The following is a 17589-nucleotide window of genomic DNA, read 5'->3' as shown; positions in this document are numbered from 1 at the left end:
TATTTGTCATTATGGGTTTTTTGAGTGTAGATGGGTAAGAGAAAAATAGATATATTTAATCCATTTTAAATTCAGGCTGTAACACAACAAAATGTGGAATAAGTCAATGGGTATGAATACTTTCTGAAGGCACTGTACACACACACACTTTATACAAACACACACGCTAGATTCACTACTAGACTGTACACCATGCAAACTGGCACTGCCTGGGGCAGTGGAAGACAAATGTACATATCGACACAGATACCCTACTCCTATGCCAACTGCCCCATTCAATCAAATCTGCCAACCTTAAAGTCACGGGTAGCCGATGTGGAATTGGGGATTCATAAGGCACACACATCATATACGTATGTAGAATGTAATTATCTTTTCTTGTTTGATCTATTTGGTATAAATGAACACAGCCCACAGTATGCATGTTTTATTAATGAAATGTACATTTCTACTGATTGTTCTCAGAGTGATGTAATCATCCATGCGTGAAGTAATAACCTCATATGGTAATATATTATACATCTAATTATTTATATCATTTAGAATTAACCGAATATGCGGGTCAATGGTAATTTACACCTCGGAAACAAGGAATACCTCGACTGCTAAATCACAAAATAGCAGCCAAAATCTGTAAAATAGCAGCTACAATCTGTAAAATAGCAGCTACAATCTGTAAAATAGCAGCCCAAATCTGTAAAATAGCAGCCAATATCTGTAAAATAGCGGCCAAATCTGTAAAATAGCAGCCAAAATCTGTAAAATAGCAGCCAAAATCTGTAAAATAGCAGCCAATATCTGTAAAATAGCAGCCAAATCTGTAAAATAGCAGCTACAATCTGTAAAATAGCAGCCAATATCTGTAAAATAGCAGCCAAAATCTGTAAAATAGCAGCCAATATCTGTAAAATAGCAGCTACAATCTGTAAAATAGCAGCCAAAATCTGTAAAATAGCAGCCAAATCTGTAAAATAGCAGCTACAATCTGTAAAATAGCAGCCAAAATCTGTAAAATAGCAGCCAAAATCTGTAAAATAGCAGCCAAAATCTGTAAAATAGCAGCCAAAATCTGTAAAATAGCAGCCAAACTCTGTAAAATAGCAGCCAATATCTGTAAAATAGCAGCCAATATCTGTAAAATAGCAGCCAAAATCTGTAAAATAGCAGCCAAAATCTGTAAAATAGCAGCCAATATCTGTAAAATAGCAGCCAAATCTGTAAAATAGCAGCCACAATCTGTAAAATAGCAGCCAATATCTGTAAAATAGCAGCCAAAATCTGTAAAATAGCAGCCAATATCTGTAAAATAGCAGCCAATATCTGTAAAATAGCAGCCAAAATCTGTAAAATAGCAGCCAAATCTGTAAAATAGCAGCTACAATCTGTAAAATAGCAGCCAAAATCTGTAAAATAGCAGCAAAAATCTGTAAAATAGCAGCCAAAATCTGTAAAATAGCAGCCAAACTCTGTAAAATAGCAGCCAATATCTGTAAAATAGCAGCCAATATCTGTAAAATAGCAGCCAAAATCTGTAAAATAGCAGCCAAAATCTGTAAAATAGCAGCCAATATCTGTAAAATAGCAGCCAAAATCTGTAAAATAGCAGCTACAATCTGTAAAATAGCAGCTACAATCTGTAAAATAGCAGCTACAATCTGTAAAATAGCAGCTACAATCTGTAAAATAGCAGCTACAATCTGTAAAATAGCAGCCACAATCTGTAAAATAGCAGCCACAATCTGTAAAATAGCAGCCACAATCTGTAAAATAGCAGCCACAATCTGTAAAATAGCAGCCACAATCTGTAAAATAGCAGCTACAATCTGTAAAATAGCAGCCAAATCTGTAAAATAGCAGCTACAATCTGTAAAATAGCAGCCAAATCTGTAAAATAGCAGCTACAATCTGTAAAATAGCAGCTACAATCTGTAAAATAGCAGCCAAATCTGTAAAATAGCAGCTACAATCTGTAAAATAGCAGCTACAATCTGTAAAATAGCAGCCACAATCTGTAAAATAGCAGCCACAATCTGTAAAATAGCAGCCACAATCTGTAAAATAGCAGCCACAATCTGTAAAATAGCAGCCACAATCTGTAAAATAGCAGCTACAATCTGTAAAATAGCAGCCAAATCTGTAAAATAGCAGCTACAATCTGTAAAATAGCAGCCAAATCTGTAAAATAGCAGCTACAATCTGTAAAATAGCAGCTACAATCTGTAAAATAGCAGCCAAATCTGTAAAATAGCAGCTACAATCTGTAAAATAGCAGCTACAATCTGTAAAATAGCAGCCACAATCTGTAAAATAGCAGCTACAATCTGTAAAATAGCAGCCAAAATCTGTAAAATAGCAGCCAATATCTGTAAAATAGCAGCCAATATCTGTAAAATAGCAGCCAAAATCTGTAAAATAGCAGCCAAATCTGTAAAATAGCAGCCAAAAGTCTGTATTTTGTAACTTAATCAACATGCCCACTTTCCCCGTAGACCTGTACCGTAGACCTTGGTTTGTTTTAGTTTTAGAAAGACCTCTTGGTAAATTCCACTTGTGGTGGGAAAGACTGCGACATCCACATCCAAAACACCAGATGAGGTCAGTGACACGCTATCATCTAACGTTCCGTGTTCCAGATCAACAACCGATGTGTCTTATTAACCAAATCACAATTTGTCATAAATTGCAGTCCATTTGTAGCAGAGCACTTAACAGGATGTAAGGGTCTCTAAGCCAGCCAAATTAGTACCATGGAGGCAGTGACTCTCACTGCTCTGTGCTGTGTGTTTAGCCCTTTGATCATCACGGTCCGTGTCATATGTCATGGTAAGAGTAAGGGCTGTAAGGGGCGGCCCCCAACGGTAACGTTTGCACTTTTCATGACTGTTCTAACCCCGTATCAGATGGAAGGTGGTGGGCTTCCATGTGACCAGCGACCCCCACGTTACATTTACCGTCTCTAAGTGGTCCTCGGACTCTCTCACACACACATGGAGGGACAACACACACATGTATGGGCGCACACACACACTAACGTTCTCTCACACACACTAACTTTCTCTCTAACACACACACACACACACACTACAGAGCGAGAGCCCATTTCTTGACCACAGCCAGTTTCCTGAAATCCAATCTGTGTGTTGGAGACCTAGTGTGGTCAGATGAAACTAGCTGTTACTTTACAGACTGGGGCCGTAAATACAGTCAGACATGTCTCTGAGAGAGAGGGTTCTGGGCGACAGTGTGGTACTCTACACAGGCAGCCCTATTCTGATTGTTTTCCCAATTATTGGCAAAAGAGCTGATCTGATTGGTCAAAAGACCAATTAGTAAGAGAAAAAAAAAATCTGATTTGGGCTGCCTGTGTAAACGCAGACGTACTCTTCATGTTACTGTAGGATTTCCCCCCCTAGCATAGAAGGTGTACTTACTTCCGGGGTTCTCTCCAATGCTGCTGTGTTTTCCGTTCCAGTACCAGAGCAGTAACGTGGCGTCTCTGGAGCCTGACAGGACGTAGCAGTCCCCTCCGATGTACGACTCAGACCTGGCCAGACACGTCACCACGTCACGGTGACCAAACACTATCTGGGTCAGCTTCCCTGGAAACACACACACACACACACACACACACACACACACACACACACACACACACACACACACACACACACACACACACACACACACACACACACACACACACACACACACACACACACATCTAATTTTTATTCTAGTTATGAAATATTAAATACAGTAGCAATTTATTTTACAGTACTTAATGTACTGTATTTGGCATTTGACATAGAAGCAACACAATTTACAGTAGTATTACAGCAACAACACTAATGGCAAACATTAACATAAAATGTCTCAATATTCCATCATATAAACCATCTACTTGCAAACAAATGCGCTGAGCAAAAAACACACTCTCTGAACCATTAATATACAGAGTTGTTGCATGTGCCTGCTGTCTTATTGCATGTGCCTGCTATCTTAACTATTCTACACCTTCCAGATGAGCTCACAGCCTCACACTGATCTTCACACGAGGGCCCCGTTTTATTTTATTTTATTTCACCTTTATTTAACCAGGTAGGCAAGTTGAGAACAAGTTCTCATTTACAATTGCGACCTGGCCAAGATAAAGCAAAGCAGTTCGATACATACAACAACACATAGTTACACATGGAGTAGAACAAACATACAGTCAATAATACAGTGAAAAAATAAGTCTATATACAATGTGAGCAAGTGAGGTAAGATAAGGGAGGTGAAGGCAAACAAAATATATATAAAAATAAATAAAAATATAAAAAGGCCATGGTGGCGAAGTAAATACAATATAGCAAGTAAAAAAAACACTGGAATGGTTGGTTTGCAGTGGAAGAAAGTGCAAAGTAGAGATAGAAATAATGGGGTGCAAAGGAGCAAAAAATAAATAAATGAATACAGTAGGTAAAGAGGTAGTTGTTTGGGCTAAATTATAGATGGGCTATGTACAGGTGCAGTAATCTATGAGCTGCTCTGACAGCTGGTGCTTAAAGCTAGTGAGGGAGATAAGTGTTTCCAATTTCAGAGATTTTTGTAGTTCGTTCCAGTCATTGGCAGCAGAGAACTGGAAGGAGAGGCGGCCAAAGGAAGAATTGGTTTTGGGGGTGACCAGAGAGATATACCTGCTGGAGCGCGTGCTACAGGTAGGTGCTGCTATGGTGACCAGCGAGCTGAGATAAGGGGGGACTTTACCTAGCAGGGTCTTGTAGATGACCTGGAGCCAGTGGGTTTGGCGACGAGTATGAAGCGAGGGCCAGCCAACGAGAGTGTACAGGTCGCAGTGGTGGGTAGTGTAAGGGGCTTTGGTGACAAAACGGATGGCACTGTGATAGACTGCATCCAATTTATTGAGTAGGGTATTGGAGGCTATTTTGTAAATGACATCACCGAAGTCGAGGATTGGTAGGATGGTCAGTTTTACAAGGGTATGTTTGGCAGCATGAGTGAAGGATGCTTTGTTGCGGAATAGGAAGCCAATTCTAGATTTAACATTGGATTGGAGATGTTTGATGTGAGTCTGGAAGGAGAGTTTACAGTCTAACCAGACACCTAGGTATTTGTAGTTGTCCGCATATTCTAAGTCAAAGCCGTCTAGAGTAGTGATGTTGGACAGGCGGGCAGGTGCAGGCAGCGATCGGTTGAAGAGCATGCATTTAGTTTTACTTGTATTTAAGAGCAATTGGAGGCCACGGAAGGAGAGTTGTATGGCATTGAAGCTCGCCTGGAGGGTTGTTAACACAGTGTCAAAAGAAGGGCCAGAAGTATACAGAATAGTGTCGTCTGCGTAGAGGTGGATCAGAGACTCACCAGCAGCAAGAGCGACATCATTGATGTATACAGAGAAGAGAGTCGGTCCAAGAATTGAACCCTGTGGCACCCCCATAGAGACTGCCAGAGGCCCGGACAACAGACCCTCCGATTTGACACACTGAACTCGATCAGAGAAGTAGTTGGTGAACCAGGCGAGGCAATCATTAGAGAAACCAAGGCTGTCGAGTCTGCCGATGAGGATGTGGTGATTGACAGAGTCAAAAGCCTTGGCCAGGTCAATGAATACGGCTGCACAGTATTGTTTCCTATCGATGGCGGTTAAGATATCGTTTATGACCTTGAGCGTGGCTGAGGTGCACCCATGACCAGCTCTGAAACCAGATTGCATAGCGGAGAAGGTATGGTGGGATTCGAAATGGTCGGTAATCTGTTTGTTAACTTGGCTTTCGAAGACCTTAGAAAGGCAGGGTAGGATAGATATGGGTCTGTAGCTGTTTGGGTCAAGAGTGTCCCCCCCTTTGAAGAGGGGGACAACCGCAGCTGCTTTCCAATCTTTGGGAATCTCAGACGACACGAAAGAGAGGTTGAAAAGGCTAGTAATAGGGGTGGCAACAATTTCAGCAGAGTTTTAGAAAGAAAGGGTCCAGATTATCTAGCCCGGCTGATTTGTAAGGGTCCAGATTTTGCAGCTCTTTCAGAACATCAGCTGACTGTATTTGGGAGAAAGAGAAATGGGGAAGGCTTGGGCGAGTTGCTGTGGGGGGTGCAGTGCTGTTGACCGGGGTAGGGGTAGCCAGGTGGAAAGCATGACCAGCCGTAGAAAAATGCTTATTGAAATTCTCAATTATAGTGGATTTGTCGGTGGTGACAGTGTTTCCTATCTTCAGTGCAGTTGGAAGCTGGGAGGAGGTGTTCTTATTCTCCATGGACTTTACAGTGTCCCAGAACTTTTTTGAGTTTGTGTTGCAGGAAGCAAATTTCTGCTTGAAAAAGCTAGCCTTGGCTTTTCTAACTGCCTGTGTATATTGGTTCCTAGCTTCCCTGAAAAGTTGCATATCACGGGGGCTGTTCGATGCTAATGCAGAACGCCATAGGATGTTTTTCTGTTGGTTAAGGGCAGTCAGGTCAGGAGAGAACCAAGGGCTATATCTGTTCCTGGTTCTAAATTTCTTGAATGGGGCATGCTTATTCAAGATGGTGAGGAAGGCATTTAAAAAAAATATCCAGGCATCCTCTACTGACGGGATAAGATCAATATCCTTCCAGGATACCTCGGCCAGGTCGATTAGAAAGGCCTGCTCGCTGAAGTGTTTCAGGGAGCGTTTGACAGTGATGAGTGGAGGTCGTTTGACCGCTGACCCATTACGGATGCAGGCAATGAGGCAGTGATTGCTGAGATCTTGGTTGAAAACAGCAGAGGTGTATTTGGAGGGCAAGTTGGTTAGGATGATATCTATGAGGGTACCCGTGTTTACGGAATTGGGGTGGTACCTGGTAGGTTCATTGATAATTTGTGTGAGATTGAGGGCATCAAGCTTCGATTGTAGGATGGCTGGGGTGTTAAGCATGTTCCAATTTAGGTCGCCTAGCAGCACGAGCTCTGAAGATAGATGGGGGGCAATCAGTTCACATATGGTGTCCAGAGCACAGCTGGGGGCAGAGGGTGGTCTATAGCAGGCGGCAACGGTGAGAGACTTGTTTTTAGAGAGGTGGATTTTTAAAAGTAGAAGTTCAAATTGTTTGGGAACAGACCTGGATAGTAAAACAGAACTCTGCAGGCAATCTTTGCAGTAGATTGCAACACCGCCCCCTTTGGCCGTTCTATCTTGTCTGAAAATGTTGTAATTAGGGATGAAAATGTCAGAATTTTTGGTGGTCTTCCTAAGCCAGGATTCAGACACGGCTAAAACATCCGGGTTGGCAGAGTGTGCTAAAGCAGTGAACAAAACAAACTTAGGGAGGAGGCTTCTAATGTTAACATGCATGAAACCAAGGCTATTACGGTTACAGAAGTCATCAAAAGAGAGCGCCTGGGGAATAGGAGTGGAGCTAGGTACTGCAGGGCCTGGGTTCACCTCTACATCACCAGAGGAACAGAGGAGGAGTAGGATAAGGGTACGGCTAAAAGCTATGAGAATTGGTCGTCTAGAACGTCTAGAACAGAGAGTAAAAGGAAGTTTCTGGGGGCGATAAAATAGCTTCAAGGAATAATGTACAGACAAAGGTATGGCAGGATGTGAATACAGTGGAGGTAAACCTAGGTATTGAGTGATGATGAGAGAGATATTGTCTCTAGAAACATCATTGAAACCAGGTGATGTCATCGCATATGTGGGTGGTGGAACTGAAAGGTTGGATATGGTATAGTGAACAGGGCTAGAGGCTCTACAGTGAAATAAGCCAATAAACACTAAACAGAACAGCAATGGACAAGGCATATTTACATTAAGGAGAGGCATGCTTAATCGAGTGATCATAAGGGTCCAGTGAGTAGAGGTTGGTTGGGGTCACGGCGATCCAGACAGCTGGCCGGGTAGATGGCTATCGGTAGCAAGATAGCATAGGATGGAAGTCTATTTTTTTTTTAGACACCTCGTGCGTTTCCGTCGGTAGATTAGTGGGGTTCCGTGTAGTAGAGGGGATCAATCCAATTGGCAAAATAGATATAGTGACCCAAGAAAAATTGTCCGATATACTTATTCAGATAGCAGCCGATAAGACAGCTAACGATTAGCGGGCCCCAGATGAGCGTTCAGGTAACGTTGCGACGGAGGTGCCAGTTGGATAACTCCCTCGGGCAGATAATGTCGGCAGTCAGTCGTGAAGGCCCGATGGGGCTCCGCATCTGCAGCAAAAAAAAAAAAAAAAAAAAAAAAAACGGGTCCGGATAGGTGACTGTAGCCCAGGAATGGCTGATGGAACTCCTCAGCTGGCTAGCTTCGGAATAATTTAAGTTTGCTCCGGGATCGACGTAAGCCAATAGTCACACGGTTTGCAGCTAGCTAGCTGCGAAATCAAGGTGCAAACGTCCAGAGCCTGCGGCTGAAATCCGGGGACACTGAGAAAAATAGGCCCGGTATGCTCCGGTCCGAGTCGCGTTGCACAAAAGTGCCGATAGATTATCGAGCTAAAGGAATAGCTGAAGACCACAAAACGTGGGCAGCTGAAACTCCAACGCTAGCCAGCAAACCGGCTAACTTCTGGGCAGCTTCAGATCAGCTACTGGCTAGCTTCTAGTTAGCTTCTGGGTAGCTTCCGGCTAGCTTCTGGCTAGTTTCGGCCGGCTTCTGGTTAGCCTCTGGCTAGCTACCACTGTGGATTTTCAGATTTGAGGTAAATAATACTTTTTTTTGTAATTGGTGAGGCGGGTTGCAGGAAAGCTTTTGTAGTTGAGTTCTTGGATAATAAAATATATAAAGATATGCGAAGAAAGGTGTAAATATATATGTATACAGGACACGACAATACGAGGACAAAAAAAGACGTCTGAACTGCTATGCCATCTTGGAACGTATTTGTATGGCCGTGTGGCTCAGTTGGTAGAGCATGGCGCTTGCAACGCCAGGGTTGTGGGTTCGTTTCCCACGGGGGGCCAGTACAAAAAAAGTATGTATGTATGTACTTGTAAGTCGCTCTGGATAAGAGCGTCTGCTAAATGACTTAAATGTAATGTAAATGTAAATATTTTCTCTTGGTGTTTGTGTGTGCACTTGTGTATTCACACGGGTGTGTGTGTAATTGCTGTCAGATTACAGGCCCATAGTAACAGCACCATGGCTGTCTAACAGGCATTACCCTCGTCATACTGTGACCTCTACAGTCAGTCAGTGAATATTTATCTAGTATTGCAGACACACTTCACTGTTCTGTAACCCAGGGTGCATTTCTGTCTGGGTGTCAGCTTCACTGTCTGTTTCATAATTACCTTTTATCAGGATAAAGAGAGGGATAACTGTAGTGTGTGTGTCCATGTGCACAGTCTGGCTCAGCTTCTTACACAGTTAACCAAGACATCATAGTTGTGTAATATTAAAAATGTCTGACAGTTCATATATATACTAGAAAATAATTATAGACTCCTAATTATGGATTCATTTCTGCACAGCGCAGGAACTATGCCAAATCTAAGACTTCATTCTAACACGTGGGTGTTACAGGTTTTAAGTATCTAAAAAAGTATCTCAAATTGATTGTGAAGCTCAACAAAGTCACTTGTAGATGATTTGAACATGAGGCGAAACAATGCTAATATCAGTCCCATGGATGAATGGTATTTGTGCAAAATGCTAAAACATAAGTATGGATTGCTGTTATACCTTGTCCATAGACCGCTTACAGGGTAAGGAAACCAATATGTCATTTGGGAGAACTATCCCTTTAACTACACCCCCACCCACTTCAATTTCAGATTACATTCAATCAACAGGACACTATGAGCAAGGTGGAGAGGGAGGAGAGTGTCGCTGTTTCCAAATCAAGTGTTGTAAATTGATCAAATCAGTCCTATTCTTTAACCTAGGGGGCTACGGGGAGCGGGACAGCAGCTGTTGAACGCGTGTAGGATTAAAACCGTGTCAGGGTCACACACCCCTGAGACAGACACACAATGGTCTCTCTCTTCCCCGCCCCTCTTTCCCTCCCTCTCTTCCCCCTTTACAGGAGATGGGGAGATAGAGAGCTTCTGCCTTTCAAAATTGAATCACATGCCTTTTGTAGATCTCCAGAGTGGTTCTGAATGGGGTTGTAGATGAGAGCCGGGATATATAGAGACGGAGCCGGGACATATAGAGACGGAGCCGGGATATATAGAGACGTAGCCGGGATATATAGAGACGTGGCCGGGATATATAGAGACGTGGCCGGGATATATAGAGACGTGGCCGGGAGACAGAGACGTGGCCGGGATACAGAGACGTGGCCGGGATATATAGAGACGTGGCCGGGATATATAGAGACGTGGCCGGGATATATAGAGACGTGGCCGGGAGACAGAGACGTGGCCGGGATATATAGAGACGTGGCCGGGAGACAGAGACGTGGCCGGGATATATAGAGACGTGGCCGGGATATATAGAGACGTGGCCGGGATATATAGAGACGTGGCCGGGATATATAGAGACGTGGCCGGGATATATAGAGACGTGGCCGGGATATATAGAGACGTAGCCGGGATATATAGAGACGTAGCCGGGATATATAGAGACGTGGCCGGGATATATAGAGACGTGGCCGGGATATATAGAGACGTGGCCGGGAGACAGAGACGTGGCCGGGAGACAGAGACGTGGCCGGGATATATAGAGACGTAGCCGGGATATATAGAGACGGAGCCGGGATATATAGAGACGGAGCCGGGATATATAGAGACGGAGCCGGGATATATAGAGACGGAGCCGGGATATATAGAGACGGAGCCGGGATATATAGAGACGGAGCCGGGATATATAGAGACGGAGCCGGGATATATAGAGACGGAGCCGGGATATATAGAGACGTGGCCGGGATATATAGAGACGTGTCCGGGATATATAGAGACGTGGCCGGGATATATAGAGACGTGGCCGGGATATATAGAGACGTAGCCGGGATATATAGAGACGTAGCCGGGATATATAGAGACGTGGCCGGGATATATAGAGACGTGGCCGGGAGACAGAGACGTGGCCGGGAGACAGAGACGTGGCCGGGATATATAGAGACGTAGCCGGGATATATAGAGACGGAGCCGGGATATATAGAGACGGAAGCCGGGATATATAGAGACGTGGCCGGGATATATAGAGACGTGGCCGGGAGACAGAGACGTGGCCGGGAGACAGAGACGTGGCCGGGATATATAGAGACGTAGCCGGGATATATAGAGACGGAGCCGGGATATATAGAGACGGAGCCGGGATATATAGAGACGGAGCCGGGATATATAGAGACGGAGCCGGGATATATAGAGACGGAGCCGGGATATATAGAGACGGAGCCGGGATATATAGAGACGGAGCCGGGATATATAGAGACGGAGCCGGGATATATAGAGACGTGGCCGGGATATATAGAGACGTGTCCGGGATATATAGAGACGTGGCCGGGATATATAGAGACGTGGCCGGGATATATAGAGACGTAGCCGGGATATATAGAGACGTAGCCGGGATATATAGAGACGTGGCCGGGATATATAGAGACGTGGCCGGGAGACAGAGACGTGGCCGGGAGACAGAGACGTGGCCGGGATATATAGAGACGTAGCCGGGATATATAGAGACGGAGCCGGGATATATAGAGACGGAAGCCGGGATATATAGAGACGGAGCCGGGATATATAGAGACGGAGCCGGGATATATAGAGACGGAGCCGGGATATATAGAGACGGAGCCGGGATATATAGAGACGGAGCCGGGATATATAGAGACGGAGCCGGGATATATAGAGACGTGGCCGGGATATATAGAGACGTGGCCGGGAGACAGAGACGTGGCCGGGAGACAGAGACGTGGCCGGGATATATAGAGACGTAGCCGGGATATATAGAGACGGAGCCGGGATATATAGAGACGGAAGCCGGGATATATAGAGATGGAGCCGGGATATATAGAGACGGAGCCGGGATATATAGAGACGGAGCCGGGATATATAGAGACGGAGCCGGGATATATAGAGACGGAGCCGGGATATATAGAGACGGAGCCGGGATATATAGAGACGGAGCCGGGATATATAGAGACGGAGCCGGGACATATAGAGACGGAGCCGGGACATATAGAGACGGAGCCGGGATATATAGAGACGTGGCCGGGATATATAGAGACGTGGCCGGGAAATATAGAGACGTGGCCGGGAAATATAGAGACGTGGCCGGGAGACAGAGACGTAGCCGGGAGACAGAGACGTGGCCGGGAGACAGAGACGTGGCCGGGAGACAGAGACGTGGCCGGGAGACAGAGACGTGGCCGGGATATATAGAGACGGAGCCGGGATATATAGAGACGGAGCCGGGATACAGAGACGTGGCCGGGATATATAGAGACGTGGCCGGGATATATAGAGACGTGGCCGGGATATATAGAGACGTGGCCGGGAGACAGAGACGTGGCCGGGATATATAGAGACGTGGCCGGGAGACAGAGACGTGGCCGGGATATATAGAGACGTGGCCGGGATATATAGAGACGTGGCCGGGATATATAGAGACGTGTCCGGGATATATAGAGACGTGTCCGGGATATATAGAGACGTGTCCGGGATATATAGAGACGTGGCCGGGATATATAGAGACGTAGCCGGGATATATAGAGACGTAGCCGGGATATATAGAGACGTAGCCGGGATATATAGAGACGTGGCCGGGATATATAGAGACGTGGCCGGGATATATAGAGACGTGGCCGGGATATATAGAGACGTGGCCGGGATATATAGAGACGTGGCCGGGATATATAGAGACGTGGCCGGGATATATAGAGACGTGGCCGGGAGACAGACGTGGCCGGGATATATAGAGACGTGGCCGGGAGACAGAGACGTGGCCGGGATATATAGAGACGTAGCCGGGATATATAGAGACGTGGCCGGGATATATAGAGACGTGGCCGGGATATATAGAGACGTGGCCGGGATATATAGAGACGTGGCCGGGATATATAGAGACGTGGCCGGGATATATAGAGACGTGGCCGGGATATATAGAGACGTGGCCGGGATATATAGAGACGTGGCCGGGATATATAGAGACGTGGCCGGGAGACAGAGACGTGGCCGGGAGACAGAGACGTGGCCGGGAGACAGAGACGTGGCCGGGAGACAGAGACGTGGCCGGGAGACAGAGACGTGGCCGGGAGACAGAGACGTGGCCGGGAGACAGAGACGTAGCCGGGAGACAGAGACGTAGCCGGGAGACAGAGACGTAGCCGGGAGACAGAGACGTAGCCGGGAGACAGAGACGTAGCCGGGAGACAGAGACGTAGCCGGGAGACAGAGACGTAGCCGGGAGACAGAGACGTAGCCGGGAGACAGAGACGTAGCTGGAGAGCTGGAGCTTATATACCTACACCTACTATAAAGGCTATACCTGAGTCAGTACAGTAAACAGGGATCTAATGGGGCTATACCTACACCTACTATAAAGGCTGTACCTGAGTCAGTACAGTAAACAGGGATCTAATGGGGCTATACCTACACCTACTATAAAGGCTGTACCTGAGTCAGTACAGTAAACAGGGATCTAATGGGGCTATACCTACACCTACTATAAAGGCTGTACCTGAGTCAGTACAGTAAACAGGGATCTAATGGGGCTATACCTACACCTACTATAAAGGCTGTACCTGAGTCAGTACAGTAAACAGGGATCTAATGGGGCTATACCTACACCTACTATAAAGGCTGTACCTGATGGATTAGGTGTCTTGTGGAAGGGCCGATGATTAGGGGCTGTGAAATTAATGGTGAAGTTAATAGGACACTGAATGACGCTCTAGAATAAGGGCTGTAATCGGGTCAGGGGAGTATACAGGCCTCTGATGGAACTATATTTGAAAGGCTGTACCTGGGTCAGTTGACTACAGAGCACTCAGAAGGGGTGCATTGCTACATCTGCATTGCATGCTTTTTGGGGTTTTAGGCTGGGTTTCTGTATAAGCACTTTGGGACATCTGCTGATGTAAAAAGGGCTTTATAAATACATTTGATTTGTGGTAGAGCAAAATACAAAAAGGCTGTTCCTGAGTCAGTGAAGCACACAGGGCTCAGATGGAGCTGTGTAGTAAAGGCTGTACCTGAGTCAGTGAAGCACACAGGGCTCAGATGGAGCTGTGTAGTAAAGGCTGTACCTGAGTCAGTGAAGCACACAGGGCTCAGATGGAGCTGTGTAGTAAAGGCTGAGTCAGTGAAGCACACAGGGCTCAGATGGAGCTGTGTAGTAAAGGCTGTACCTGAGTCAGTGAAGCACACAGGGCTCAGATGGAGCTGTGTAGTAAAGGCTGTACCTGAGTCAGTGAAGCACACAGGGCTCTGATGGAGCTGTGTAGTGAAGGCTGAGTCAGTGAAGCACACAGGGCTCAGATGGAGCTGTGTAGTAAAGGCTGAGTCAGTGAAGCACACAGGGCTCAGATGGAGCTGTGTAGTGAAGGCTGAGTCAGTGAAGCACACAGGGCTCAGATGGAGCTGTGTAGTAAAGGCTGTACCTGAGTCAGTGAAGCACACAGGGCTCAGATGGAGCTGTGTAGTAAAGGCTGAGTCAGTTGAGAACACGGGGCTCTGATGGGGTGAAGGGGAGTGAATAATGAGACTCTGAAGTTGCTCTAGACGCTAGAATAAGTACTGATTCTGAGTCAGTGATATACACAGTGCTCATATGAATCTATGTTGTAAGGGCTGTACCTGAGTCAGAGAAGATAATAAGAATCTGTAGGGGCAATAAGTATAAAGACTGTACCTGGGTCAGATGAATATATCGAAGTCTTAATGAACATATCCATAAGGGCAGTACCAGAGTCAGTGGAGTGAATAGGACTCTGAAGTCACTCTACAAAAAAGTTGTACCTGGGTCAGTTGCCTATGTAGAGCAAATTTGTAAAGGCTGTACCTGAGTCAGTGGAATAGACGCGGAAGCTCTTGTCCCAGAAGCCACAGAGCAGGATGAAGCGGTTGTCTGCGGTGATGATGAAACACTGAGAGTGGATGTGAATGCTCTGGTCCAACAGGTCTGTGATCTGACGACGGTGGGTCCCCACGTTACTGGCTGGAGAGGGGAAGGAGAGGAGGAGGGAGGTGGAAGGATGAGGGGGGAGGAGAAGGAGGGAGAGAGGGAGGGGGATGGGGAGGGAGAGAGGGTGGGGAGGGAGAGAGGAGGATGGGGTGGGAGAGAGGGAGGGAGGGGGAGAAGGATGGGGAGGGAGAGAGAGAGAGAGAGAGGGAGGGAGAGAGGGAGGTAGAGAGGGGTAGGGAGGAGGGGACAGGGGGAGGTGAGGTGAGGAAGAGAAATACATAATGAATTACTGTGCAACATCTCAGTAAGTAAAGCATGTAAGTCTGAGGAAAAACATATTGTATAAAATCAGATTGTTTTCCTTTACGATATCGCCGCGTTAATCATTTTCACAAAGACATCAGACCATTACTGGAGCTACCAACTACGACACTTGTCACGCATGGCGTTTACACACGTTCATCGCCACGGCAGCAGCACCAGTTTGATTTGTGAGGGAATACATAAAACATCTAGGACGTGGCGTTTACAAGGGTTTCCCATTTTCCACTGGGCCTAAGAGTTTGAGTAACGATGAGCGTGCATATTCTCTCTCTCCCCAGAAGGAGAAGAGTCTTCCAATAGCTAAGAAGAGGAGAGGAGCCACGCATAGTCAGGACAACATCAATTAAATCCACTTTGGCCCCTTATCGCTGAGTTGGAGGTTTATGTGTGAGTGTGTGAGTGAGTGTGTGAGTGAGTGGGTGAGAGAGAGAGAAAAGACAAAAGAAATAACAGACTAAAACAAAGGCCATGTCTGTTTTAGACTGGTGCATTTCCTTGGCCTTGCAGACGTAGCCATCTATCATGAAGTGCTTTGTAGTGGATAAGATATTAAGATATGCTGCGCCAGTTTCCCGGACAAAGATTAAGTCGAATCCTATATCATTATCAGAATCTCCATTAAAAATATTTCTTAGTCCTGGACTAGACTTAATCTGTGTCCAGGGAACAAACAGGCACATTAGGTTCTAGACTTCTGTAACTTTATCCTCCCTTTCTCTCGGGCTCTCTTCTCTCTCTCCTGCTCTAACTCAAGATGAACAGGTGTGGGTCCGGCCCAGGCATCCCTGACAGAGACCAGCACGCCATGTCTGACGAATATTTCAACCAATTATCAACATTTCCCCCTGCCACGGCAGCCCCGCCAGTCAAATACAATTTAGTGTGTTTAAACTGAAGCTCCTTGTGGAATGTGAGAAGTATAAATACAGAAATGACACGTTAAGAAAATATCCCCTCACCACACGCATTATACATGTGATGTGGAGCGTGGGCTGGTGCTGAAAAATGACAAAACAGAGCTGTGAGTGAGTTGCAGAGATAGAATCAGTCGGGCATTCCGAGTGTGACAAAATACATTTTTAAAAGTAGAGGGGTTTTTTGTTTTCTTCAAAAATGGTTGAATGGCCTCAGACATATACATGAACATCTATGAAAGTGCCCATGTTCACGTGTGCAACTAGAGGCGAAAAAACCCTACATCACCTTTACTCCACACACGGAAACGCATACAAAGCTTTCCCTCGCCCTCCATTTGGCAAATCTGACCGTAACTCTATCCTCCTGATTCTTGCTTACAAGCAAAAACTCAAACAGGAAGTACCAGTGACGCGCTCAATGCGGAAGTTGTTCCGATGAAGCGGATTCTAAGCTACAGGCCTGTTTCGCTAGCGCAGACTGGAATATGTTCCAATAGGAGTTTACCACATCAGTCACTGGCTTCAGTAATACGTGTACACAGGCAAGCAACACTGAACCATGCATGAGAGCCGTAGCCGATGTGAGTAAGACCTTAAACAGGTTAATTTACACTCAGGGCGCAGGGCCAGAAGGATTACCAGAACGCATACTCAAAGCTTACAAGTGTCTTCACTGACATGTTCAACCTCTCCCTGACCCAGTCTGTAATACCTACATGTTTCAAGAAGAACACCATAGTCCCTGTGCCTAAGATCACCATAGTAACCTGTATAAATGACTATCGCTCCATAGGACTCACATCTGTAGCCATGAAATGCTTTGAAAGGCTGGTCATGGCTCACAACACCATCATCCCAGACCCCCTGGACACACTCCAATTCGCAATCCGCCCCAACAGATCCACAGATGACACAATATCTATTGGACTCCACACTGCCCTTTCCCACCTGGACAAGATGAACACCTATGTGATAGTGCTGTTCATTGACTACACCTCAGCGTTCAACACCATAGTGCCCTCCAAGCTCATCACTAAGCTAAGAACCCTGGAACCGAACACTGGATCCTGGACTTCCTGACAGGCCGTCCCAGTTGGTGAGTTTGCCAACGACACAGCATTGGTAGGCCTGATCACAGACTACGATCAGACAGCCTATAGGGAGGAGGTCAGAGACTTAGCAGTGTGGTGTCCAGAACAACAACCTCTCCCTCAACGTGAGTAAGATCAAGGAACTGATCGTGGACTACAGGAAACGGAGGGACGAGCACGCCCCCATTCACATGGACGGGGCTGCAGTGGAGCAGGTCGAGAGCTTCA

The 17589-nt window shown here is 46.0% G+C and overlaps 1 protein-coding gene across 1 annotated transcript in view; it reads right to left on the bottom strand.

Annotated features, from left to right (window-relative positions):
• The window catches only part of LOC120053047 (lipopolysaccharide-responsive and beige-like anchor protein), a 326774-nt gene that overhangs the window by 13237 nt on the left and 295948 nt on the right, over positions 1-17589 (bottom strand). Inside the window, exons 52-53 of the mRNA XM_039000298.1 lie at positions 14907-15062; positions 3432-3599 (exon numbers count right to left, since the gene is read on the bottom strand). Coding sequence (XP_038856226.1) covers positions 3432-3599; positions 14907-15062 — 324 coding nt within the window. The remainder of the gene's footprint in view (positions 1-3431; positions 3600-14906; positions 15063-17589) is intronic.

This window comes from Salvelinus namaycush, chromosome 8 (assembly GCF_016432855.1).
Source record: "Salvelinus namaycush isolate Seneca chromosome 8, SaNama_1.0, whole genome shotgun sequence".
NCBI classification, from domain to species: domain Eukaryota; kingdom Metazoa; phylum Chordata; class Actinopteri; order Salmoniformes; family Salmonidae; genus Salvelinus; species Salvelinus namaycush.
Note: the sequence above shows the minus strand (reverse complement) of the source record. Positions and strands in the feature narration are given on the sequence as shown.